Here is a 25,787-nt window from a genome sequence, read left to right as displayed (position 1 = left end):
CCGCCCCGTCGCCTCAGCGGCGCGGACAGGCGGGAGTTGCTGTGGCAACGCGACCCGCCCCTCCGCCTCAGCGGTTTTTTAAGTGCTATGGCTGCTGGCAAAAGTTTCCCCCTTACATATCAGACCCTCCGCTTTCATTAGTCGCGGGACGCGAGGAGCAGGGGCCATAGTGCCAACACTGAAACGCTCGTGACGTGAGGCCAGAGCTTCCACACAGATTTACCTCATCACAGATGCCTACAGCAAAGCAAGGGGTCTGGCAGGCCTCAGCCCTTACACAGAAGCATGCACAGGGCCCACAGGTGCTGCGAGGGAGGAAGTAGGACCTGAGGTGCCCAAGAAATGGTGTGGCTGCTCCTGTCGAGGCAGCCCATTACAGGGCTATCAGGATACTTTCGCTGTCAGTTCTTCAAAGTCAGAAGAGAATAACCCTCAAAAAACAAGCACACTGGGTGGTTTTGATCCCTACACTACCTGTAGAAATTGCACTTGCAGAAAAGGAACACTTTACTACTTTCCGTTGTTGTACAACATAGCACAGCATGTGGCTGGCTTGCTGCCAACACTGTCAACAGGCTGGAGTGCTGCAGAGCACCTTGTCATTAACAAGCATCAACCAAAGTGAGTGCCACAGAAAGCAGAGGTTTCCTTAGAAGTCTAAGAATTTAAAAACTTGCTGCCATGAAAACAGGCAGATTTGTTCCCTCTCTTGCTCCTCTCCCAACCTCCCATCCCCACACCAGCTCCAGCTCTCAAGGGAAGCCACCAAGCCTGTCAAAGTATTTGTTTTTTTTCATACTTGCTTTTTTTCCCTGGTAGTTGGATGAACTGAACTTGTTTACAAAGGGGACAAATAAACCACTAGAGCTAGCTGAAGGCAGAAGGTGAGCAGCAGTGAACTGTTACACCAGTTCAGGCAGCCTAAGTATGGACTCTTGCTTCACAAACACCATTAAACCCACCAAAGCTGATTTCACGCGCTTCAGAGTTCCCAGATTCTAGCAATGGAAACAGGGCACTGGTGCAACCAAAATCCACTCAAGCAGTGGCCAAATTCCACCCTCTAACAAGCAAAATATAGAAGGACAGGCCAAAGAGGTGCCTGGTGAGGAATATTATGCCATGTACGCAGTGAGGACTGTGATCATCTTTGGGACCCGAGGGTTTGCATTACCCCACCTTGGATAAGGCTGCTGGTACAAGTTATAGGTTTTGTATATTTGGCAGTTAAGGTTGGGTTTTAGCTAATGATCGACTTCTTAGTCTTGTGCTTTTTTTTTTCCATTCTGCTTAAAAAAATAATGATTCTTACGTAAGAGGTCATTCTTACACCAAGGACAAAATCCAGTAAGCTGGAAAAACACAAATAACCCCTAAATACTTTAACACATCCTCCAATATATGCACACACCAAAATACACTTCTGTACTATTTAGACCTTTGAAATGGCTAATTTCTGTAATTTTTGTATTTATTTTCAGTGGAATCACAGCAGCAGGATTTGCTATTGATGGCAAGGACGTAAGTCTGTGCAAGACTGAAGAGTAAGATGCAAAAAGTCCCCCCTCCTTTATCGAACTTCTAACTGGTATTAGTTTAGTGCATTTCATAAACCTTATATGGAAGAGACACATAACCAACACAGCAAAAGGGAAAAGAAAGAAACCACAGAACAGATTGTGGAGGAAAAGGGAATGAATGCACAGGGTGCATTGCTGCCAGAAAAGGAAATTCTCCCTTCTCCCTTGCCCACGCCCCTGTTGATGCTTCCCCTACCGCTTTAACATCTGGAATTAGATTGTGGAGAGTGCCCAAGTGCCAAACCTGGCACAAATGAAGGAACCTTGTCACTGGCAGTGAGCTGTCATGGCAGCTCACTCCATGTTGTTGAGGGGTAGACTGCATGATCCTGCTGAATTAGTGAGCTCTCATACTGTGTTTTTTAAACAAAATGCCTCTTATCTTATGACTAAGCATACGTTACTTAGTGTCAGCCTGCTACAAGGAGAGCTAGCCCCGAAACTAGGTGAGCAGTAGATTAACTCTAATAAAGATTAAGGCTATTGGGGAATATATATTTCACTTCTAGCTTCATTCTGTTCAGCGCTTTAGAGTTCATCTGGATATTTACCTGTATGACCACACATGCTTCCCCTCCTTTCTTTTTCACCGAGTATCTCTCAAACATCGGGACCTGGCTGTAAAAGCAACTCCAAAGCCAGCACTGCTGTAGTGGAGCATAACGATGGCTGATCTGAGAAAAATACAGCAATTAACCGGGGTCAGAATTTGTAATAAATGCAAGGCTGTTTCTTACCCATGAATGGCCAGCAGTTCAAAACACTTGAGATTCAGTCTTCTTCAGTGCTAGACATTAAAGGCAGTGATTGAGAAGAACAAGGCAGGCACCCAAACCCCTTAGAGGAGTACAACAGGACTGTCAGGACCACAGAAACGAAGTGTCTCATGCTGCAGGGACAGTTGCATTGGGCATAAATTTCAGGGTTTTGGCAGCAGGTGGCTGCAGGGGTGACCTGTGTGGGAAGAGGCCAGGAACTGCTCTGCAGCACTCCTAACCATTTCCAACCTGCTCTAAAATCCTAAACAACCCATTACACCAAAAAGGCACTAAATCAGAGGAGCATACAGTGCCTCTCCTCAGACATACTTGAGAACAGGCAGCAGTCGACAGGACACATGATCTGGGAAGGAGGAGCTCCATCCCAGAGCAGGGACCATTTTTTGACTAAGTTAAAAACAGCCATCAGACTTCAGAAATTGATTGTAAAATGAGGCTGAACAGACTTAAAAAATAAACTCTTTCCCCTCATCTGTTTTGAAAATGTAAAGTTTACTTCTTACGTGCTTATCATGACTGGAAGGGCCGAGTGTCACTAGCATGAAAACAGTCAATATCTCTGCCTTAAAGAACACTTTAATTAATGAAGGAACATACTTGACTGCATGGGTAAGACAGAAAACAACCCAAACAACAGTAAGGATTAAACAGAAACAGATCTATTTTGAAAGAAGGCTTCCAGCACAATGGTTGAGGCAGCAAGAGGAAAAGTGAATGATTTGCAACTGGTTGCCTGTTGTAACCTTCTCAAAAAGCACCTCAGAATAGATCATTTATTTATGAGAAACCCCGCATTACTGGAGAGATGCAGGCAAAGAAAAAAACCAATTCACATTTTTGGCTTGGTGTACTGTTCATGCTTTCAATGAAATTTCAGGTTTTGTTTTGTTTTTTAAACTTAAAAACTGCTTTGAAGTATTTTGTTACAAGTTTCCCAGAACTGAGTTGAAGTCTATAGATCATCAATGAGGTTCAAAAAAAGTACACATTTAAAACATTTGCTAACTTTGATGACTAGCACACACACTTCAGCAATGTAGATTGGTGCTTTGCTCTCTTTCAAACACGTACAGTGGAAAAGTATCTCATTACAAGCAAAGAAAGGCCAGAAGATAGGTTTCATAACAGCAACAGATAAAACAATCCAGCAAGATTACTTCCTCTGCTGAGTAGCAGCTGGTCAACTCTTCACCAGCCTCAACTTCCTACAGGCCTCAGCTTCCCCCCATGCCTAAATTGTAATTCTTTTGAGTGACGTTAATTTTGAACCCAACTGGAAGACAGTATTTGGTAGTCCCTCTAAAAACAGGGGCATGGCGGGTAACAGTTAGGGCCAGACATGTGTTTATGTGAATCTTTAATTATAGTTACGCCATTACAGACAACTCCAGTTTTCAGTTGCTTTTCCCCCTTTTGGTTTAACTTTCTCCATCATAGCTGTCTTCTGGACTAACTATTTTTTTCAATATTATGTGTTTTTAATTAGACTCAAACCAGTTTGAGTATGAAAATTAAATAGCACTAAATATAGGTAATATTATCATACAAGAATAAACTCGGAGAACACTAGCAATAAGAAAACAAAAGTATCTTTTTCCTAATGACAGTAAGAGTCAGATTTGCAGAAGTGACCTCTATGAACAGAGGTGTAAATACAAGCCCACAACCACTTATACTATTGGCATCTATGAAAGATCCTTGGCATTGGCAGTGGCAGAAGGACCTGTTTTTTCCCTCTTTGTCTAAGAAAGGGGTTAGTATATGAGAGGGAGAAGGAAAGAGTGTGACTGCAAGACTGGCTGTCTGGTTATGCTCTTGTTAACTGTCGCGTGAACAACGCAATTCAACAAACAGCCTAAATTCCCGTAACACGCTTCAATTTAACAGAACAGTGGTTGTGCAGAGTGAAGCTTCAACCTTGCAGTTGGCAGACAACTGGAAATACAGATTCCGTGGGTTTTTTTTTTGTTTTGTTTTTTTACTTGTTTCCTCCACGGAACATGCATCCTTTCCGTAGAAGGCTCCAATTGTTCATTTTAAGATAAGGCGATCAGTTATTTTTGTTTTTAAACACTAACAATATTCACATTCAAAATTAGGTAAATGCAAATGCTAGAAAACAAGCTGTAGTCAAGAAGACCAATTAAAATTTTTAAAGTCTGGGGGCGTATGTTATTAAAACTTCTCAGAACATACAACACTTTGTGGCCCAAAGTGATCCCCCTCAAAACCAGCAAATTTAAAACTGTTTACAGGAAGCTTTGCCTAACAGGAGGAAACAAAACCACCACAGTTTTAATTCTCATTCCACCACGTGTCTGTGGTTCTGTTGATCTACTCTGCAACAGAGCTTTTAAACATCTGAAGGATCGTCTTTTGCTTATTCTTAGGTAATGAACAAATATCATTTGCGTCACTGGTATTAACCACACAATTCAAAACTTTTCCTTCCTTGATGCTGGGCGATTTCATTCGGACTCTGGTAGGGGACTGCCAGTTTTCATTGCAAGAACCTTTCCGAGTCTTGCGGTGATTTGTTTCAGCCTGTTTTTTTGGTACCTTTGAGTCTTTTGCCATCTTAGAACTTCCCTTTCTAGCAGGAGAGTCTTTCACAGACTGAGGTGGTTTGGTGCGAAGAAGGTACTCATCTGGAGAGCCCTTTTGTCGATTCAGTGTCCTTTCCTCCTTGTTTATCTGTTTTTGTAGCTGCAGAGCCAGAAGCCTGTCCTGCTCCTCTTGCATACGCCTTTCATAGAACTCCTGCTCAAAGGCTTTCTGTATTTGCAAGTTAAAATCATTTATCTGCTCCCCTTGGTCCTCTAAACTTTCTGGAAAAGTTCTTCTCCTCTTATCAAGCACGCACAAGTCAAGCACTGCTTCAGCTGGTGGCTCCAGCAACTTTCTTTTTGGAGTCTCCTTAGTGTTCTGCAGTCTCTCTGGTTTCTCTTCATCTGAGGGTCTAGCCACCTTCATGAGATCACATATTACACTTTTGCTGCCAGACATCACAGAATTTGTTGCTGACTGAATACAGGTACAAGTTTCAGCAGAGTTTGCAAGGTTTATGCTTTCTACATGTGTTAAACGGCTACTGTCTGATTCAATTTCATCATCTCCTTTGGATCTACAAAGAACTGTTCCAGATCCTTCCCCTTTTGTGATTCCATGAAGTGCATCTGGAACTTTGTCTCCTAGACAATTTGGTCCTGGTGTTTTTTCCTGCTTGGCAGTGGCCATTTCTTCTGAAGCTGAGGCACTGAAATAGTTCATGCATGATTCCAAAAACGAGTCCTTAGCACTGGCATCTTTAATCACACCGGTCAGCTGTGGAGACAGTGTTGGCATTTCCTCTTGCTCATCTTGCCACGTAGAACTGCTGCCTTCATTGCTATTGGTCTCCTGCAGAAAAGGGAAAGACCACTAATAAAATAAATTTATCAAAAGCCAATGGGTATGAATAAAATGCAAATCTCACTTCTCATAGCTGCACTGCTCACAACTACTCTGGGATATTAACTTGGATTCTTCTCTTTTAAAAAAATACATAATTGTTTAATAATTATGAAAATATTTAAAACAACCTACAGAAGCCTAGCTAAAGGACTGAAAACACAACTGCAGCATTCTCCTCTTATCAATGACTCAAACCAACTGTTCAAGCCTGCTCACCTTCTTTTGAAGCCTAACAGGAAAGGTAGGACAGACAGACATATGGAATGATGAAAATCAGTGTGCAACCTCCTCCAGTGAGCTCCAGAACCATCATTTTCATTTTACACACTGTCGGTTGCAACCCAGAGCTTACTGAAGATGTTCAGGTAAGGTACTTGTAAGGCTATACAGGGTTACTATGGAAGTAAGCCGTAGGTGTGCATCTATGGACTGTCAAGCATGGTTTCTTCTCTTTCCGCTTTGGGGAACCACAAATACGGAAGGTAGTTCAAAAAGGGCAGGATAAACTGCCCAGTGCTGATGTGCAAGGGGAATATAGGATTGGCAATCCTATAGGCAAGGGGAAAAATAACCCATAATTACTAACACTGAGATTTATAACAAAATTATTCTAGTTACCACAGAGTCAGAGTCACTCCTGCCTCTTCCTGCTGTTCTGGAGAATGATGCTGATCCCAATGTATGATGAAGCTTTGGAGACAGATACCTTAAAAGGAAAAAAAAAAAAAAGTATACCTGTTAAAACTTTTTTTCTTGAATTGTCAGTCCTTTGCATTAATCAAGATCTTCAGGTTCATTCTGACAAACAAAAACAAAAGAAGGGCAAGTGTTTCCCTTCTTCTCCATACTATCCTATGCAGAGATGTTTTAACATTCAACAGTTTACATTTGCCCCAGATTATCCAGGGAAGTTGGACTACAGGATTCCAAGGAAGCAAATGGAGCAGAGGGACACTAAACCAAGAAACAGACCAATAATTAAAGAAGAAAAACTTGAATTACTTACTTCTGAATGTCTCCAGGGCTGCTTGGTTTGTTCCTTGTCTTGCACAAACTAGCTGGGGATGTTTCAGCTGAGAAACTGCCTGCTGGTGAAGGCCTGCTGAGCACATGTCCTTTGGAATCGTCATTCTTCGATAACAAGTAAAAATAGCATTATATAAAACAAAACACAACACAAACTGGAGAAAACTCAGAGAACTACTTCGTTTCTGCTGCAGAATTAGTTACTTTTGTCCAAAGAATTCTAGAACTGTAAGTCATGGATAGTTATGGAATAAGAAATGTCACATGTTGTACGTGCACTTTCCTGTGCCCGGCATTAAGGGACAAGAGGTTTTGCTCAAATAAGTACACAGGTTTCATCATTAGGACTATTATCGGGTAACAAAAACCAATCAACCAAAACCCCAAAACAAATTAACAAAAACAAACAAACCAACCCCAAAACATAAGGTAAACTTTCATTGCATGTTCCTTTTTTTCAGTACACGTTACAAACATCAATTTCTTCCAAAGAAGTATTTTGAAAACCATGGGGAAAAGGAAGTATTCAGAAGAAAACCAATGTTTTAAAATGTTTCACAACGAAAACATCCAGCACACATTTCAAGTGCATATTACACAGGTAGAAATGTTTGGGGTGTTTCACCCTCCCGCTGGTTCTTCAAAAATTAATGGTCAATCAAGGATCTAAAGTACTGGGGGCTGACAACAGCTTCCAACTACAATTACAATAAATTATTCAAAATTTTAACTTTTGCTCCGAAAAGTCTAAGTTGCTAGCGCTATATCAAGGTTTTCGACTGTCACCCTTGATCCTAACTCACCAGACTGTTGCTCAGCTGCCAGGCCAACTCTTCATCTTGCTTCAGCTGTTTCTCCATCTCCCTCCACCTCTCTTCTGCCAATCTGCGTTCCTCCTCCTCTTCTGCTAGAAGCCGTTGAATGTATTCCTCACTTGCCTTGTTCTCCTCTTGTTCATGCGCTCGCCTTTCTGCCTCCACCTAAAAAAGATTTTTTTAAATGCATCTGGTTACTCCTGTAGGACCACACTTTACGCCAGAACCTCTCAGCTGACACTCCTTAGATGTGAACGATCCACTATTCACAAAGACACTGCACACTTCAAAGCAGTATTTAATTACACAAGTCTCCAAAGATGTAACAAACTGATTCTGCATGTAAAGTTTGATAACAGTGACCTACCTTTTGGTTTCTGTAAGACTATACCATTAACCTTGCTTGCCTGCAAGGTTAAATTCCCTTACTCATCTTTTCAAGATGTTAGTAACAGAAACAAAGATCTCCAAATACATGGACCGACACAGAAACTCAGACTAAGATTCTTTACAAGGCTGGATGCCAGCTAGACCACAGCATTTGCTCAACCTGCTTATATCATCGTAACCCGAATATTAGTGCAAGATGCCTAAAAGACAGAACACCTCTCTTCTGGAAGAGTCCTTCTGCTCTCTTGAAACACGCAAAACCAAAAGCGGCAGACCAGGAATTTTAAATCTGCCTTCCTTATGGTGGACATCCACTCTTGATAAATCAGTTATGAGTAACTCCACAAGGACAGCAAAGTACTTTAAGAATGAATAAAGCTTTCTTAACTGGGTAATGGAATTTGGAAATTTGCTTTAGAGAAGAGTGTCAAGCTGTACTACTACACAAGCTATGTTAAGTCTGAGTTTGTTTCAAATCACGTATTAATGTCTTATGATTGGTGACAGACACCATTACTTATTTCACTGCTTCTGGGCACCATCTCCATCAACCATCGATACTATTGCTGCCAATCAATCTTATCCCCTAACTGCCATAAAAGAGAACCCCCCCAGTCCTCTGCTTCACATAGTTCCCCCTGCTCTTGTAACAACCAGCAACAGAAGTGTCAGGGAAAGAAGCATTCTTGCAATAATTCTTACTACTACTGTGTCTCAATTGGAGGAAGAAGGATACTTAACTAGGCAAACATTAAGATTTCTTAAAAATCTCTTCTGAGTTTCAAATGAACACAGATAACACAGGGAGTGAGCAAATAAGAAAGAAAATGCTGTATGTTCATTACTGAAGCTCATCTAATTGTGGTCTGTTACTTAAGGAGGGAAATCAAGAAGGCAAGTACAAGACCAAAGCCCAAACAGTTCCAAATTTTTGCATTTGCTAGCCCGAAATACTTTATGTGCATCTGAGGACCTATAAAAGGCATTTTGCCCACAGTATGTGTGGGCAGGGATGCAGATAGAGAAAGGTGACACTCTAACCCTGAAATAACTATTCTGCAGAGTTTTCAGAAATACGGGGTATTGACTAAGAGACACCTGCCTGGGCGTTCTGCCATGCTGGCACCTCTATGTGTTTCCTAGCCTGTGAAGCACACCTGCTTGCGGGGACAACAAGGCAGCATATGTTACTGGACTGACTGAGAGGGTGAGGTAGGAAGTATAGATCAACCAGCACAAGGAAACTCGGGAAATGTCGCCTCATGTCAAACACAAGGAAGTCTCTCCTGTTCTATAAAAGATACAAATTTAATTCATGCTTCAGGAATGACCAGTGTGTTCTTCCAGCAGCAATGCCCTTTTAAGTTCCTTTCTTTTTCATTAAATAACATTACAGATGTTTGTGGAAACAATTAAAATAACTAGATACAAAGCATTTATGCTTTTAAATATATTTTTAGACTTACCTTGCTAATCTCTGCTTCATATTCCTGCCTCAGTTCCCCAGGCTTGCTCAGCTGGTGTTGCGGATGGGGGACACAGACTAATTGAGAGGAAGGAGAGAAAAAAACACAATTGAGGAACAAAGCAAGATCACGACAGTCAACAATGAAAGATTTTAACAAAAGATGACTTTCATAGCCTGTCACAGGAATGATTTGACTTAAATCAAGTGCTATGAAAAAAAAAAAGCACTTTGTGTTACAAAGGAACAAAATAAAAAAGCACTGTGTTACAGAGTGGCAAGAACAGTCAGTGTTTTCCAAGCACTCTATATAAAGCAAATATGTATGCTGACCATAACTTGCGACTTTCACTTTTTGCGATTAAGAAGACTTCATAATACTGCAAGTGGAACAACATGTCATAGAGCCAACCTACCAACTAGTCTCCCCCAAGGGAGCTTACAACATAATAAACCCCCAAATCCTTCTTCAAAGAGTTAATCAGATTTCACTTCCTTTTCTCTGACACCACAGTTTTAGGCTTAGAGACTCTCACAAAGACTGAAGCCCTGGCACTTCTAACCAAACTAATTAAGAGCATCTAAGAGTTGAAAAATGTTTAACCACTTCACTTACTTGAAAGCGGTAAACACACACACACACAAATACTCCACTTACAGTTCTACAGCTGAAGTTGACCAGTAACGAATTACTGCCTTTGCAAGGACAGGCAGCCATACACCAATGCTTTGTACAAAACGCATGAACAAATATCCACTTATATGACCAGAAAATATAACTTACCCTCTGTATTACACATGGAAGGGGCATGGATGGCCATTTCTCTGCCTTGCAAGCCCCTTTCACAGGTGAGCTCTGACACTGCGTTTTCTAGCAGTAACACAGCCTGTCTACACACAGTTTCTTATTTCACAACATTCAAAGTCCACCAACAGTAATTACTTTGGTAAAGCAGAGACATCCCAGGACAAGTGACATTTTACTTACTTTCCTCTTCCAAATCCTGTCCGTTAATCCTACGCTCACACTCCTTTGGGTAATTCTTCTGAATCTTTTCCCAGAATTCCCAGTTGATAAGAGTGTTTCTGCGGGCATTATATCGTGCCCAGGAAGAGACTCGACGCCGACAAAAAGGGCAACAAAGACTGGCCTTTTCAACTGTCAGCTGGAAGCAAGAATTGCAGAGGGTATGGTTGCATGGCAGCGTCACAGGCTCCACAAAGATCTCCATGCAAATTTGGCAGAGACAGTCAGACAAGGAAAGCGGAGCCTCCAATTTCTGCGACATACTGACTCGAAGTAGAGGAACAAGACTAGTACAACATCAGTACCTGAAAGCAAAAAGAAACACGTATTTTACTTCTGCTAACAAATATAAAAGAAAATAGAAAATGCTCAGTTTTACAGCTACTTTATGAAAGCATTAGTGGATTTAAGAAGTCTGCTTAAAGTGGTTCCTTCTGCTTATGATCTGAATGGTTCTTGACTTTCAGAGGAAGATGCAGATCTTTCCAGAAGTCATGGAGAAACTGCAGCAGGTCTTCCTACCAGTTTCCTGTGAGTTATAACAGGTGCTTTGGGGATAGCAAGGAGGTGGTAAGGAGAAGAGGGAAAGAAGGCGAGAGTTCTTCCAGCATTCGGCCTCTATTAGTGACAAGCTATGCTCACGTTTGGTGGATATGTTATCACAGTTACCTTAACCTTCCATTCAGTCAATTTTTCAGTATATGCACATCCTTCAAAAGCTGCTTCTGGTACAGACTTGGTTTCACCATGTTCTGAAGGCAAAATACAACATCCCAACACATCAGAGGAGAGGAGGCTCTTCCTCGTTCACTCACTTGCTTAAGCTGGGACTAAAAAGCCAAAACACTTTTTGTTAATATAAGCAAAGAACTAACCAATACGTTCAACACTTCAGCATCTTCCTGTATGAATTAAAATGGTCAGGATGATCCAGCCTTTCTATCACCAATGCTCCTCATGGGATTTTTCCACTTGGCCCAGAAATACTGTGGAACAAAGAATAAAAGACACATACAGGAAACAGGATAAAAATACTGTTTTTTAAGTTACAGGAAGTTAAGAAAAGTTCTTACAAGCTTCTTAAAAACAGCCAGCTTCACAGAGACAGGAGGTCCTTCTGACAGAAAGACTGCAATTTCAGTCACACAGGAACTCGACATGGAGACAAATATACTTTAAGTCGGGCTTTATTGTTTCTGCTCTCGCTTTGTTGATTAAACAAATCCTTTAATTTTTCAAAAAAGGACACTAGATAACATGGAAACACCCGGTTTTACAGGGGGTTTGTTAAACAGACCTCAAAAGTCCACGCACACCTCTTCTGGGCCGATTTCAATTTGTACATAGACAGAAAAAAATAACGCGTTCTAAGTCCCGAAGACGGGGGTGCCCGGAGAAGCCGTGGGACAGCCCCACACACACCACCGCCGGGGCCCGGCTCACAGGGACGCCGCTCCACCGCTACGGAGCCGCCAGCGGGAAGAGGCTGGGCCTTCCCCCCCCCCCCCCGCCTCCCGCCCGGCGGCCGCCCCCTCCCCAGCCCCCCGCACACCCCCGGTCCCCGAGCGGTCGGTCAAAGGAAGGAGTCAGCACCCACCCAGCTGCAGCTCCGCGGCGGGGGCGCGGCTGCCTTCAGGCCCGCCGGCAGGCAAGGCTGCGGCCTCCCGCAATGGCCGCCGCCGTGGCGCAGCCCGCCCGCCCCGCCCCCGGCTGACGGGCCGCTCCCGCCGCCCGCTCTCTCGCTCCTCCGCTCCTCCTCCGAGCCGAGCCTGCCGGGAGAGAGAGACCGAGGGGCCCTCAGCGGGGGTGGGGCAGGAGGCCGGCCCGCCGCGGGGCTAAAGGCCGTCCTCCGCCTTACCCAACCCCCGGAGGGCCCCGGGACGCGCCTCCGTCTCCCAGCGGTGCTGCAGTTTTATTGTCTAAAGAAGTATTTCAGCCGTAAATAGTTACCGACGGATCTTGCTGAAAGGCAGCCTGACTAGAGCCTGTTTCCCCGGGTGCGTGGAAAGCAAGAAACTCTCGGTCAGAAGATGGAAAGACCGAGCCTAGGCTGGGTGCTAAAAATGTGAATCTTCTGGCCATATTTAATTGGAGAAAGTAATCACAGTGTTAATGAGTTGGGGTTTTTTTTCCTTCACTTACTGTGGGACAAGAGTTATGCAAACAGGCTTGACGTCCCTGCTATCCTGGAAGCAGCATGGCTGTTTTTAAACCACATAAATATTTCATAGACTGTGCTGTTGGTTTTGCTTTCTAAAGAAACAGTTATCGAAGGAACCGTACTTTTTCCTCATATTACCCATCTCTGCAGTAAATAGCAATCCCGACTGGGAAAGGAAAGTACGTCAGTAGGGGTTGTGCAGCCTGGCGTTGTAGAGCACCCACAGTCACACCAGCATCACCTGCGCGTGCGGGACGAGGACTGACCGATCCCTCCCCATGCTCACCCCTCTGCAGGCGCCCACATCCACGGGGCATCCTGGCTCATCTCTTTCTCCAGCATCTTGGCCTGCAGCTCGAACTTCTGCGCCAGGTTCTGCAAGCTTGAGTCCAGGTCTGTGAACTGAGCCTCCAAGGTTTGCAGCTTGGTTTCTACTCTGAGGGATGGAAAACAAGGGCATTTCATAAGGACTTGGGCATCAACCAGTGTTGCTTTCTGCAGTGATGGCGGATGACACTTATGTTGCACTGTGAACAGCTCCAGACCCCATTCTGGGGCTCCTCCCAAGCTGTATGGGAATGTACACCACTAGAAATTAAGTTTTTTTGATGTTGCCCAGGTCTTTTTGGCCCTTCCCTGGTGCAGAGGTCTTATAACTTGTAAAAACAGATGCAAGACTTGTATTTAGATATGTCTGCAGGTCTCAACCATTTGCATTAACGTTAGTGGCGCAGTTTTTTTCTCTCATACATTTGGAGATGATTTGTGCTTTTGCTTGTAGTGTCAAGATCTTTTGAACCATTTTCATTTGACATTGAACAGAACTTCTCATTCCTCCTCAGATTAAAAATGATGCAAGTAATAAACAAGCCACCCACAGTGTTTCTTCTCCCGTCAGCTCACCCTGCTCTGGTTTTCCCTTTTATAGGACTGTCCTTCCACAGAACAACTGTGTGATAAGAAGACCTTGGGGAAACAGCACTAAGAAAACTGCTTTGTAGCTGGTATTTGTTAGCTGCTTTTTCATTACTCAGTATCTGTTGCAGTTTTCCTTATTTAAAAAATAAAAAAGGCAAAAAAAGGTGCATCTTTGTAGTCTCTTAAATTATAATCCTAAAGGTGGGGTTCTGAGCCTGAGCTACTCCACTTTTGCTTAAGAAAACTGCCAGGTTTAAAAGAACTTACTGTGTTTAGGGACAAAGTATGAGGGAATGCAAGTATTTATGCTTTGTACCCGTTGGCAGCTCTTTACTCAAGGAGTAGGTTATGCTGGGCTTCTGTCCTTCCGGGAGTGGCTTTTGTAAAGACAGTTTGCTTTAAGTTTGCCTCAGTTAGCTGATTTACATCGAGGTGTGTCCTTGAGAATCCTGAGGATCTCAAAGCTATCAACATATGAATAATTGAAAGTTCTTTCCTAAATACTGAACAAATATCTCAGTACTATGTACTCTACAAGCAATTTACTAGCAGAACATCAGCCACTCCTTACAGACTTTTGTGATTTTTCTTTGCATTTTAGTGGCAGAACTTCAGGCTGTATCAGTTAAAAACTATGCCATTGCTAAATTTTATTACGGGCAAGACCCTACATTTTTTTCTTTAGCCCCTCTTTCTTCATCCCCGGTTTGCTCCACTGCTTCTGTTACTATTATTATTGTATTGTTCTAATGTTTAAGAAATTGGATTCTGATTGTGATCTACCTGTGTTAAACACTGTATTAAGGTCTTTATCTTGTTTGTTGTGGCCCTATTTCATTTATCGTTGGCTTAACTTTTTTGTAAGGACAAAATACACAGTAGCTTTCAGGTGATGACGTTAAAAAAAACCAACAACCCACAAAAAAAACCCTCCAAACAAACAGAGGTTAACTTCAGATTGGATAAACAGCAGATTAAATAATTTACCATTAGTTTTCCCTTCTTTCACGCATATTCCACCGTATTTTAAAGCCTGTTTTAAGAGAAGGACCAAGAACGTCATTGCTTCACTAACAGTAGCCCCCCCCCTACCTGCCTTCCTCTTCTCCTGCTTTGGGTTCTGTCTGCAGTTGACCTGAGTGAGGAGAAAATAAAAAGGCATCAACAGTGGCATGTTTTTCTAAGTCTCCCTGACAGCTTGTGCAGATCCTCATCTAATGATTTGCTGTTGTTTCCTGAGGCTAGGAGAATTCCTTTGCCATCTTGTAAAAACTGCTTACATACTGATCTCACTTTGGTAGGGCTCCTCTTGCTTCAGCAAGATGTTTATTTCTCAGAGCCTCCTGTCTCCTGCTGGGTCACAGCAGAGATTTTGAAACTGGGCACAGTTCTTACTGGGTGTTGGATTTCAACTAATTATTGTGTCTCATGTTGCACATCATTCCTGCACTCACTTTTGGGGGAGAGGGGATGTCACCTGTTTAAATGTATTTATGTGTGCATACTTGCCAAGAGAATTTTAGGACTAAAATAGAATTTAATTGGAAAATTGAGCTTGTGTGATGTAGAAATGCAGGTAGTTCAGAAGAATCAGAAGACTCAATACGTCATAACGGGATTGAGTGTGTCAGCACAGAGAGAGCAAGTGTATAACCTGAGGTGAGGTGGGTCACTTCCCATCTATAGCTGCACAAGCAGAGAACAACAATCTAATAGGATAATACAATGTGGTAGTGCAGAAACTCCAATAGTAAAAGTTTCAGGAATAACACGATGCAAGCACTCTTTGAGAGAGATTTGGGGAATTGTCAGAAAACGAGTATATTCTTCAAGGTTTGCTGGGTGGATAATGAGAGCTGTCCTGGGAGAGATACTTGCCTCTGAACTGCTCCCCGATTTGGAGCTTTTTATCAAGGTAAATAAGCTTCCTAATGGCTCATTGTTGCGAGCTTTCTCCTCTACAAATTAAAGTTACCAAAGATCTCAGCATTAATGCTACAGTCAGCACTGTAGTTGTTTTTCAGCAGCCTTTAGTCCAATGCTTTCGTATTTGCCCAGTTTTGTCTTTCCAGCACTTTTTTGATACGGGGTATATTGTACATCTGTAAATTACTCTTGTGTATTTTTAAGCATCGGTAGCAAACATTTCAGCATTTGCTAATTTTGGTTCTAAAAACGTCTGTTCGGTTACACCATGGTAGAACCAATCTCTGTAACTAATCATATACAGCTTTTTGTGAATTCTGAAAGAATCAGTGCTGCTGTCTCTTGAGCAAAATTCTGAATGAAATGAGGAATGGATTAAACCTCCTGCTTTCATTTCAGTCATGACCTCTAAACACTTCTTCCTTTAATGTAAGTGAAGTTACCATTGAGTCGGTCTAGTGTATGCACAAACCACATCCCCATTCTTTACCAGAAAGCTTTTAAAGTTCTTCTCTTCTTGTTAGAATCCAGAACATACTTGGAAGATTTGCAGTAAAAGCTCTAGCACTCCCACTTTTCTGAAAGCGTGGTTGTATGTGTAACCTTATTTCTGCTGTTCGGGCATTTACAGAAAATGACATTTTTCATTATTTTAGAGCTGTCACATCAGTTTTATTTTCCAGGCAAATGCAGAGCCTCACACTTCTCTACAGCTCTTCCTGTACACTCACTTCATGGTACCAATTAGATGCATGCTGCTTCAATCAGTTTCCCACAGACTTAATTTTCACTTTTTCTTTCAGGAGTGGTTTCTGCATTTCTGTTTCTCTCTCCAGTCGGGTCTCTAGTATCTTTTTTTGCAGTTACCGTTGTGTGAATCAGAGTCATAAAAGCCATTGGTGAACAATGTTAGTATCATCTTGACCAGAGGAGCAGTTTCTTACCAAGTCTGTCAGATGGTGTTAGTCTGTAATCATCAGCCGTCATAGCCTTGAGAGACAGTAATCGCTTTTACTACAGGTAAACCAGAGTTATATGTATGATACCTAAGCTGACTTAAAAGTTTCTTGCCTGATACCATTTGCACAGTACCTTTAAAGGTAGTATATGAAAATCCATATGTGAAAATCCACTGAGAGAGAACACTCTCTCATCTGTCTCTAACTGTAGAGAGTTTCAGACCATTTTTCAACTCTCTTTCCTGAAAGGCCACGCTCATGTCCTATATTTGATCCCACGATGTTGTCTGCCCAGCTGGTTAGAGACACCATCTACCAGCAACTGTGCTGTCGCAGTGCAGCTGAACACGTGGACTCGTGCCAGCAGGGACAGCTTAGGCCAGGTTATTTCACATGAAGCCAATGAACCTGTTGGTCAAGTGTTGCTCTTCCAAGTACAGGCTTTGAAAATGGACAGTGAATCAGCGTCACCTATGTCCCAATTCCTCAGCGACGGTGATTTTCTTTCTTTAAACTTCTAAGAAAGGTCCGTTCTCAGGGTTTTTTTTTGTTAATGATAACCACTTACTTCCTATCTTTGAACCCTCCAGACTCAGGCATTTTCCAAAATTCAGAACTTCATCCCAAATCTCCCATTTACAACAGTAGTGGAGTGCGAACCCGAATTTCCCGTTACTCATAATCGCCCAGCAATGCTTCATGCAGCTACAGGCCTATGCTGATGGAGCAATTGCGCAAATCCTGCAGCAAACAGCCAGGAGTAGCAGTCTGCATGCTGGCCAGAACGGCGTTTGTGAAAGGGTGCAGCTTGTGGCTCTATCCCCCCTCCCTCCCCAACGAGTAAAGGAGAAGCAGAAGATTGCTCATGAACTACTCCCTTCCTGTATACACACAATGTATATTTACATCCTCTCTATTACCCATGAAAATTTTCAAGGAAGCACAGGTTTGTCACGCTAACACAGTCTTGTCTCCTCTCCCCTGCCACAGTCCTCTTATGCCCCTCATCCTTCCCAGTCCCTTAGAGCAGTGCTAGCACAACCCTTTAATGACCTGTTTAACGTGTCGTTCAGGGAGCGCAGAGAGATGCTGGCTTTAGCCATCTTCCTGGAGAACACGAGGAGAAGAAATAAAAGCCAGAGTGGGCTTGATCCTCTCTCCCGAAGCAGGCAGCAACAACAGGGACAGGGGATCCAACTCTTGCGGGAGGTTGTTTGTACCGAGGCTTTTTATAGACTGTATATCCAAATATAGGTCATCAGGGCACAGACACATGCTCATGAACATATCACATACTGAACTACACATCCAGACCAGTTCCTCTGACCTACAGATCCTGCCTGTCTTCATACATAAATTAATTCAGAGGTAACACGAAAGGGGGTACCTACACTATTCTGCTTTTTTGCTGTGTTTTGGCTTCATTTTGCTGTAGCGCCCACCAGTTAGTTCATGTCTTGGGCCAAAGTCTCCTGCTGTTAAAGGCTGTACAAGCAGATCGCTTTTTTTTTTTTTTTTTTTTTTTTCCAAAAAAAAGGTATGATGGTAAAATCAAATTTGGATGAGAATGAGTTGTGTTTGGTTGTGGGGAGCTACTTTGAGCAAAACCAACACAACTGGCTAATGATTTTCAGGAGCTGGGTGATAGCATATTTCCATACATTCTGTATGGTATGTCTAAATATTTTGATGGTTTTAATATTTTGCACCAGCTGTGGAAACTGGTTTGCTGCTAGGTGACTGTAAAAGTGAGATTTGGTAAATAATTATTAGAAATCTTATACTAACACTATGATTGAAACAATAGACAAAAGTATAGCCAAGCAATTAACTAGTAGAGGTAGTTACTCATAAGTTTTGCAGTTCTTTGCTCTTATGACTAGATGTTCCTGTACGCTAGATGAGAACAATGTTGAAACTGACCACATGTGATTGAAGCTGCATTAAGCTTCAAGATCAAAGAACAAGGACAAGAATAAAGACTTCAAGGAGAGCCAACAAGAACTTCAAATGGATCGGTGGTCACAAAAGCAGCCCTTCAACTCAAATGGATCCTTCATTGCGCATGATCAGATGTAGGCAGTACTGACATAATCAGTTGCAATTATTTTTATGTATATGTATACTAATCTGATTAATATGCAATTAGTTATTCTATATAATCTGTTAGTGCTAAAGCTATGGTATGCACACTAGGTGGAACTATCCCCCGTGCACCCAGTGCTGCAATAAAGAATGCCTGCTTTCTAAAACTCCAAAATGAGTCCTAGAGAGTTTCTTCAACCGGCTTTTCGGTATCAGGGTATGCAAAAAAAGAGCGGGAAATTTTTCCATCAAAAAGAAAAAAGAAGGCAGATAGATAATGTGCGTTGGGTAACAGCACAGCTGGTGAAACAAGACAGCACAAACCCCCACATCAGTGAAGCAGGTCATCAGCCAGTACCAGGCACTCAGTTTTGTGAAAGGTTAAGGATGGCCTGAGGAAAAAAAAAAGCTTTTTTTCCTTTTAATTATTTGCCTATTCCATGGGAAATCCAGCATGAATTGAACATATCCAGAGCTGCAGCATTCCCATTTAGCTACATTATCCCCACCTTCAACTTGCAAATTAAGAGATGTTTCTAGCAAGCCAAGTTCTGCTCGTTGTGTTTTCAAAGCTTTGGGAAGACAGTGGAAGTATTTGGGTAAGGAGGACCCATGCCTTCGTCCCTTTATATTCCCGCTGTGATGGGGTATACAGTACGCTTCTTGACACAATTTTGTGTACATCTGGCAATATTAGAGTGAGTATAAGCACAAGGGAGCAGTGAGAGAGAAAGCATTTATTAAAACAAGTGTAATAGTTATTTTTCCCTGGGATAAACAACTAAATGCATAAGACAGCTGACCCATTAAACAGATGTTAACATTTTCCCCTGCTCCTTCGTTTCCTGCAGTGTGAAAAAATCCAATTGGCAATGACAGTTAAACTAATTTGATTACTCATTAGTTGATGCTTCTCTAGTCTTATATCCAGCTGCTGACAGACTAATGAAAAATATATTTCCACTATGGCCAATTTAAGCTAACTGTGACACAGTTTAATGGGGAGACTAACGTAAAGCACTGCAATAGTTCAAAATGCAAGGAGCTCAGCCAATGATATGTCTGTTACTGCCCAGCATCCTCATTTAGCATTGTGGGTGTCCCTGTTAGCGTGAATTTCTTCCTCCAACCCTAATTATGTCAGCTTAGTCATGAACTAACATTACCCCTAAATACAGTGAAACCCGTTTTACTTAAATTCAAGAAGCAAACTGCCAACTCCGCAAGAAACAGCTGCAGTGAATACCAACAGCCACAGAAAAACATGACATGAGGCCAGTTACATCACAAGTAATTGCGTGAGGACACAGCAAATCCCTTCCCCTTCTGAAGGACGCAGCAGGTTTCACTGTTCAGTGCATTGTCAGCGGATGTAACTGGACACATTACAAATGCTTCGAAAAGTGGTTTTCTCCCACAAATTTCTTTAAACATCTCAGTGTCTAAGATTCTGGCAATGGATACACAGATACAGAACTACTCTGATCAGCAACTAATACTCTCTTGGAACCTTTGATCTCTGTGCACGAGATCCAGTTCACCTTCTCTCCGTGCTCAATGGTTAGCTTTGGTAAAACTCTAGCATGTTCATCTGAAGCCACTTTGTTGACCTTTCCATCTTTTCTGGTGGAAGCAGGTGCTTGGGCCTTCCTTCTCTGCAGAGATTTTGCTGGACTTTTCTGCCGCCTTCCAACATCACTGCTGACATCCCAGAGCAAGACCTTCCCATCATTTCCTCCAGTCAACAACCAGTACGCTTCTGGCATAAAAAGGATCTGCGACACTCCCAAGCTGTGACCTTGAAACTCCAGCTCATGTTCAAACTTGACACCGGTGACTCTGAATATTCTGACTTTACCGTCTTGAGCTCCACAGCCAAAGATGTTGCCGCACGATGCGACAGACAGGGAATGCGCAAGCGGTGGGTTAAAGAACTGGCTGGCTGACTGTGGACTGTCTTCCGGCATTTCATACTCCTGCAGGTTTGTGGTCCACAAGGGGCGAGCTTTCTGCAGGTTCCACAGCATAACCTTGGAAAAAATTATGAATCAATAATTTGTCCATTTTAGGTAAAATCTGATTTTTCGCTAACAGCAAAAAAACCCAATCACACTTCTTGCTCTAGCAGAGTAAAGGCTATGCGTGAGTGCAAGAGATGCAAGATGTGTTGTGAGGAGTGGCTGAACTTCACCGGATAAACACAGCAAATCTTTACAGCATGCTTTCCAAACCCTCATACTGCGCTACTCCGCAAAGTCAGTGACTCAGACCTTTAGACCACAAAATGGATGAAAAACCTATTCTAAATGCTTTTGCATTCATCTCAGCAGTGGTAATCATGATCTACTGCACATCAATTATTTAAAAGGAGGGACATGGAAATGCTAGCAGTAAATAGAGATCATTATAATTCTGAATTTTACTTCTGTCTCTGCTACGTACTTGTCCTAAAATAATCACTTCCGTGAATGTGTTTGAAAAATGGAACAGCAAAAGGCAAACAGTAGTTCAGGCCCTCATTTTTAAACATACATATATGTATTTTTTTTAATATCCAATGAGTAGATCCAGTTTGCGCTATTACCATATCGAGGTAAGGCACACTTTTCCTGATGAGATGGGGGGAGGTTGCGCTTTTAGACTTGTTTTTAAAATGCCACCTCCAAGCCCCTCATGAAGCAGTAATTGTGTCTTCAAATGAATCCTGCATCTCTCATACAGCAATTCAAGTACTATAGATTTATACTGCGCCAGTTAAAAATAATTCTCTCAATACTTCTGTAGGATCTGAGTCGATGATGAGCATTTTCAAGGCCAACAGGTATGAAAGCACAAGTCAGTCTAATGCAGTACTGGTGTGCTGTTTGCTTTTTTAAGCAAAGCTTTAATTTGTTATTAATAAAAATATTCCTCCACTAGTAATCTCCAGTAGAAAGTACAGGAGCCTTTAAATTTGGGCCACAAAAGAGTTGTCACACTGGCTCTGTGTTTCTGGAATCCAAATCACACTAAGACATCTGAAATGTGTTGTTTCCTGTCACTTTTCTTTTTTAGTGACTGCTGCTGCTGCTGCTACATTAAAACTACTTTGTTACCAATGAAAGGGAAAACTTTCCACTACTGTGCAGAGAAAAGTAAATCAGAGAGGCTGGGTCCTAATGCTTAAGGCAAATATTCCTGTTTTCAGCACAGAGAGCACTGCAATAGCTTTATGAATTCATCAAGTGCTAACAAGTTTTCTGCAGACTAAGTATTTTCTGTCCTCATGGCATTTTCCCTGCTTCCATGGAACTTCTGAAAAAACTCCAGCAACCTAAATTTCCGTTCTCATCAGCTACAGCTTCACTGAGGGTTTGACATGCGAGCCCAGAACAGGTTTTGATGCTCGTAGGGCTCCTAACTTGTCCAAAGACATGCTGCAGCACAGTATTTCAGAGTATTGCAGCTCAGCTTCTCCTTGTGAAATGATGTATCTTAAAGCCAGCCTTGATGTGGAAAAATGCTCTTTTCGTTGTACAAAAACACACTAACAAATTCCTACTATTTTGGGATAATGACTTTCACCTAAAAACCAACTTGCTGAGCTACAGTAAACCATGCTAAAACTAAAAAGTCACAAAAAATAACCAGTTCACTCGCACAGAAGTGGTATATAAATGCTTACAATTCTGATAAAAAGTTTCCAGCCATAGGCCTGTAAATCTGCATTTTAGGGACCTGAATTAAGCCAGCCGTCTAAGGTGCTGAGCATTTACTCCTCTCAGACTGTCACTTCAGTGCCTCTGAAAAGAAGCGTCTCACAATACTTCATTTCAAATCCTACATCCATCTTTTAGTCAACCTAAGGAGAAAAAAAAAATAAATTTGGAAAATTTCTAAAAATTTGACAAAGTCTAAACCTGGCAGACTTCCATCAATCAGCCCCTATTTGGATATATATACTTACTGAATTTAAGTGATCCATGGCTTTCACATGGAAAGATACCGTTTATACTAATTATCAGCATGCGTTTGTTCTAATGGGAGTTAGGTACACTTCGGTTTTAAGAACATAGGGTGAAACTGCTCAACACTGTCAAAGTAAACTTCACCCTAATACTGCTAGAACCACAGAAACCTGTGTAGAAGTGATAGTTTTAATCTTGGGCTAAACCAGGAATGTGGTCACATCTCAACCACTGGAAAGAAATTACTGAAAAACATCTGTTCCTGGTGGCCAACTCAAAACTCCATTAACTGCTAGCATGGTTTTTTTCAGAACACCTCCACAAGCGGCATGCAAAGGACAAAGTTTCCTCTCGATGGGGACAGAGAAGCACAGAAGGCAAAGAACATTTAATGCTTCCAAGAGGTTAATCAGAACAAAGGATAAATTAGTAAAAAGACTTGTCCTTACAGTGATACATACCACTTGGAAAGATTTTATCTACCTGTAGTAAAGTGTTCTTGCTAGCATCCTGTCCGCTTCAAGCATTTTGGCTCTTCCTATCACTTGCATTTCGCCTGCAGCCATAGCTCATCGCTAGGGACAACTTCTGGTTTTGCTCGGTCCAACAGGGAGCTAATGTGGCACGAGCATGCTTTGCGCTATATTCTGATTTCCTCCCACCCTGCTCACTTTTAGATTGTATATACTAAGGAAGATAAAAACAGGGAGGGGAAGTGCTGTGTAGAAAATGGCACAAACAGCCTCGACATGTAAGTTTCTCCGCCAAAACTACTTTAGAATAGTTAAGGAGCTTTTCGGTGATTGCAGGCTGTACACCCTCACTCTTGGTGAAAGTCTGTTGGTGCCTCACTACACGGTTGGGTAGTTACTGTTCTGCTTCTCTAATAACCATCTACTTGTATGCAAATCACCTGCATGTCCAGTCCACAGGAAACAAGGCTTTGAGGCCTCTGAGGTCGAAAGACAACAGAGGAGCAGATGTTTGAGTGTCTCAAGGACCGGCTGACTTTCTTGTTTTCCAAGTCCACAACCTTTATTGCTCCCGAGTCATCTGCCGCTGCCAAGAAATTGTCGGTCTCATTCACTGAGAGGCAGTTGATCTCCTCCTCATTCACGTGGAAATGTTCAACAGGCTCCTTGAGGGATCGGACATCCAGCAAACTGATAGTTTCTCCGTGGGAGGTGTACAGCCTGGTGGGACGGCGGGGAGAGAACACCACAGAGGTCACATCGTCTGCCTTCGGGAGCTGGAGCTGTCCTGCTGGAGCACCTCCCCCATCCCAGAGCGTGAGCTCGCCTCTCTCTGCGCCTGAAGCCACCAGCCCTTCCGTGTTTACATTCAAGCACAATATAGAGGACGAATGTCCACCAGTCCATTTGACTGCCATGTTTCAGGGACACCTCTGAAACAAACAAACAAAAACCCTCAATTGAGCTGGTGTTGGTCTCATTACAGCAGAAAGCTTATTGAAGCAACAAGATCATCCCGTTGACTGTAATGCAGACTACTTGAAACTCTAGTGTCCAATTAAAACAGGCACCTCTACAGATCAGTACACAAATGAAGCTTTGGCTCAAACAGCATCAACGTCAGCCACAACAGCAGGGAATAGCAGCAGTTGCTGGCATGTGTACCTGTGCAGCATGCGGCGTAGATCTGCTGCTCTGAGGTGGCTGCCTAGGTGTGAGCTGCTTCCTCAGCGCATAAGGACATAGTGTGCCTGACAAAACAGGGGCATGGTTCCTAATGGGACATACTGGGAAGGAGCAAGGGGAAGACGGCAAACTAGTAAAGTCCATCTGCAGAGAAGCCACACTGTTCCAGTCCAGGTGAGAGCACATGCACACATCTGTCTTTCATCCAGCTGCCGAGGTGCTGGGTAGTCAGTGCCTAACATCAACTTATAAAGCAGTCTCGCAATACCTGGAGCAAGAAACTTGTGCTGGTGAGACTGGGATAAACTGATTAATGCTGAAAGCCATTGCCTTAATTATGGTTTAAAAGCATACATGTGTGTGAATAAATTTTCAACTTTTGTGCATGTGTACTTTGTGTTCCCAAAGTGAAGGTAATTTTCTCAACACTGGTAAACAGTAAAGCATAAAGAGATAAACAATAGCATCTTTTTAAAAAAAGCATTACCAGTTTGAGGCAGGTAGTTATGAGGTTTGCAACACATTTAATTGGGCTGCATGCCCATCGAGCTTACCATGCTCCAGGCCCTTCCCTTGGCATGACTGCCCGCACCAGCCCCTGTGACAGGGCTGTTTGGGGGACCACATCAGCAGAAAATTAAGTGGGGAAAAAAACTGAACAACACAAAAGCATAACAAGTTCTGGAGAGACTAGCACGCTGTGGGGGAAAAGGAGAGCTAATACCAGGGTAGGGGCGCAGACGGCAATGGGGGGTTTGCAGGATGGAGCTATGGCTGCCCCAGTAGCAGCTGCAGTGCTGCCTTAATGTCTATGGCTTTATCACATTATTGGGCAATAAAGGGTTTCTTTTTGGTTTTTGGGATTTTTTTTTAACCATGTTACGTTTTGCCAATGATTTTTTTTGAGCCTCGTCTAAAGAACAGCTGGAATTCCTTCAATCCACCAGGAAAATTTCAGCCCTGCCGATTAAATAAAATTACAGAAAGCGTCGGATACCTTACCGGCAACTCGGGTCGCAAATTGGCAGCCAGCCGCTCGCCCGCGCTTCGGGAACTGAGGTAACTTTTTCCCGGCTGCCGCCCTCCCTCTCTCCCGCCCCACAGCCCCACGCACCTGTAGGCCCCACGCACCGGTAGGCCCCACTTCCGGCTTTTAGGAAGACAACCGCCCCAGCGCTGGGGCGGCGGCAGCTCCCCCTCCCAGCAGGGGAGCTGAAGCAGCTTTGACGGCTGTCCCTGGGAGGGGGAACCCCACGCCCAGTCCCCTGCGGCTCCCAGGGGCGGCGGGCCCCGCACCGGGCCCCAGCGGCGACCGGGGCGGGGGGGGGGGGGGGGGGGGGGGGGAAGCCGAGCCCACCCCGCCCCCGCCGGGCCCCTCAGCGCCGCGCGCTCCGCCTCACCTCACCTCCGCCGGCCGCTCCCGCGCATGCGCGGCGGGCGGGGTGGGCTGCCCGCGGCGGTGATGGCGGCGGTGGGCGCGCGCGCCCCCTCGCCGTGAGGGCTTTGGGCGGGCGGGGAGAGCCCTCGGCCCGGGGCCCGCCGCCACCGCTGTCGCTGGAGAGGGGAGGGACAGCGAGGCCCCCGCGTCCCGGCCCGCC

General features: G+C 43.4%; 3 protein-coding genes across 18 annotated transcripts in view; all 3 read right to left on the bottom strand.

The window, feature by feature from the left end:
* UBXN7 (UBX domain protein 7) overlaps positions 1 to 2,610 on the bottom strand; it is a 34,186-nt gene extending 31,576 nt beyond the window's left edge. Inside the window, exon 1 of the mRNA XM_041126494.1 lies at positions 2,132 to 2,610. Coding sequence (XP_040982428.1) covers positions 2,132 to 2,147 — 16 coding nt within the window. The 5' untranslated portion in view covers positions 2,148 to 2,610. The remainder of the gene's footprint in view (positions 1 to 2,131) is intronic.
* A 307-nt stretch (positions 2,611 to 2,917) lies between these two features.
* Positions 2,918 to 13,094, bottom strand: RNF168 (ring finger protein 168). 2 transcript variants are annotated; one of them, XM_030027299.2, is made up of 10 exons: positions 12,983 to 13,094; positions 12,133 to 12,304; positions 11,411 to 11,521; positions 11,205 to 11,287; positions 10,497 to 10,840; positions 9,510 to 9,586; positions 7,642 to 7,818; positions 6,819 to 6,943; positions 6,431 to 6,518; positions 2,918 to 5,758 (listed from the first exon to the last, which is right to left on the bottom strand). In XM_030027299.2, exons 5-10 carry the CDS (start codon positions 10,795 to 10,797, stop codon positions 4,694 to 4,696), a joined length of 1,833 nt encoding a protein of 610 aa, XP_029883159.1. In that variant the 5' UTR covers positions 10,798 to 10,840; positions 11,205 to 11,287; positions 11,411 to 11,521; positions 12,133 to 12,304; positions 12,983 to 13,094; the 3' UTR covers positions 2,918 to 4,693. The 2 variants fall into 2 exon arrangements, with proteins under 2 accessions (XP_029883159.1, XP_029883160.1); XM_030027300.2 differs by lacking the exon at positions 11,205 to 11,287.
* Positions 13,095 to 19,306: 6,212 nt separating this feature from the next.
* WDR53 (WD repeat domain 53) lies at positions 19,307 to 25,630 on the bottom strand. 15 transcript variants are annotated; one of them, XM_041126496.1, is made up of 4 exons: positions 25,192 to 25,291; positions 24,292 to 24,457; positions 23,445 to 23,936; positions 19,307 to 20,614 (listed from the first exon to the last, which is right to left on the bottom strand). In XM_041126496.1, exons 3-4 carry the CDS (start codon positions 23,919 to 23,921, stop codon positions 20,027 to 20,029), a joined length of 1,065 nt encoding a protein of 354 aa, XP_040982430.1. In that variant the 5' UTR covers positions 23,922 to 23,936; positions 24,292 to 24,457; positions 25,192 to 25,291; the 3' UTR covers positions 19,307 to 20,026. The 15 variants fall into 15 exon arrangements, with proteins under 15 accessions (XP_040982430.1, XP_040982429.1, XP_029883163.1 ...); XM_041126495.1 differs by having other exon boundaries at positions 25,187 to 25,202; XM_030027303.2 differs by lacking the exons at positions 24,292 to 24,457; positions 25,192 to 25,291 and adding an exon at positions 25,590 to 25,630.
* Between the last annotated feature and the right edge of the window lie 157 nt (positions 25,631 to 25,787).

This window comes from Aquila chrysaetos, chromosome 10 (assembly GCF_900496995.4).
Source record: "Aquila chrysaetos chrysaetos chromosome 10, bAquChr1.4, whole genome shotgun sequence".
NCBI classification, from domain to species: Eukaryota; Metazoa; Chordata; class Aves; order Accipitriformes; family Accipitridae; genus Aquila; species Aquila chrysaetos.
The sequence above is the reverse complement of the archived record's forward strand: the minus strand, read 5'-3'. Positions and strand labels throughout refer to the sequence as shown.

Bases quoted from the DNA above. Each gene is read 5' to 3' on its own strand.
- WDR53 (XM_030027303.2), bottom strand. From the start codon at position 23,921: ATGGCAGTCAAATGGACTGGTGGACATTCGTCCTCTATATTGTGCTTG. The intron at 20,615-23,444 runs GTGATTTGCATA...ATTTTTTCCAAG, and splicing joins CCTGTGGACTGGACATGCAG to GTTATGCTGTGGAACCTGCA.
- RNF168 (XM_030027299.2), bottom strand. From the start codon at position 10,797: ATGTCGCAGAAATTGGAGGCTCCGCTTTCCTTGTCTGACTGTCTCTGC. The intron at 9,587-10,496 runs GTAAGTAAAATG...CCTCTCAATTAG, and splicing joins ACAGGATTTGGAAGAGGAAA to TCTGTGTCCCCCATCCGCAA. The intron at 5,759-6,430 runs GTAACTAGAATA...CCTTTTCTGCAG, and splicing joins GGAGTGACTCTGACTCTGTG to GAGACCAATAGCAATGAAGG.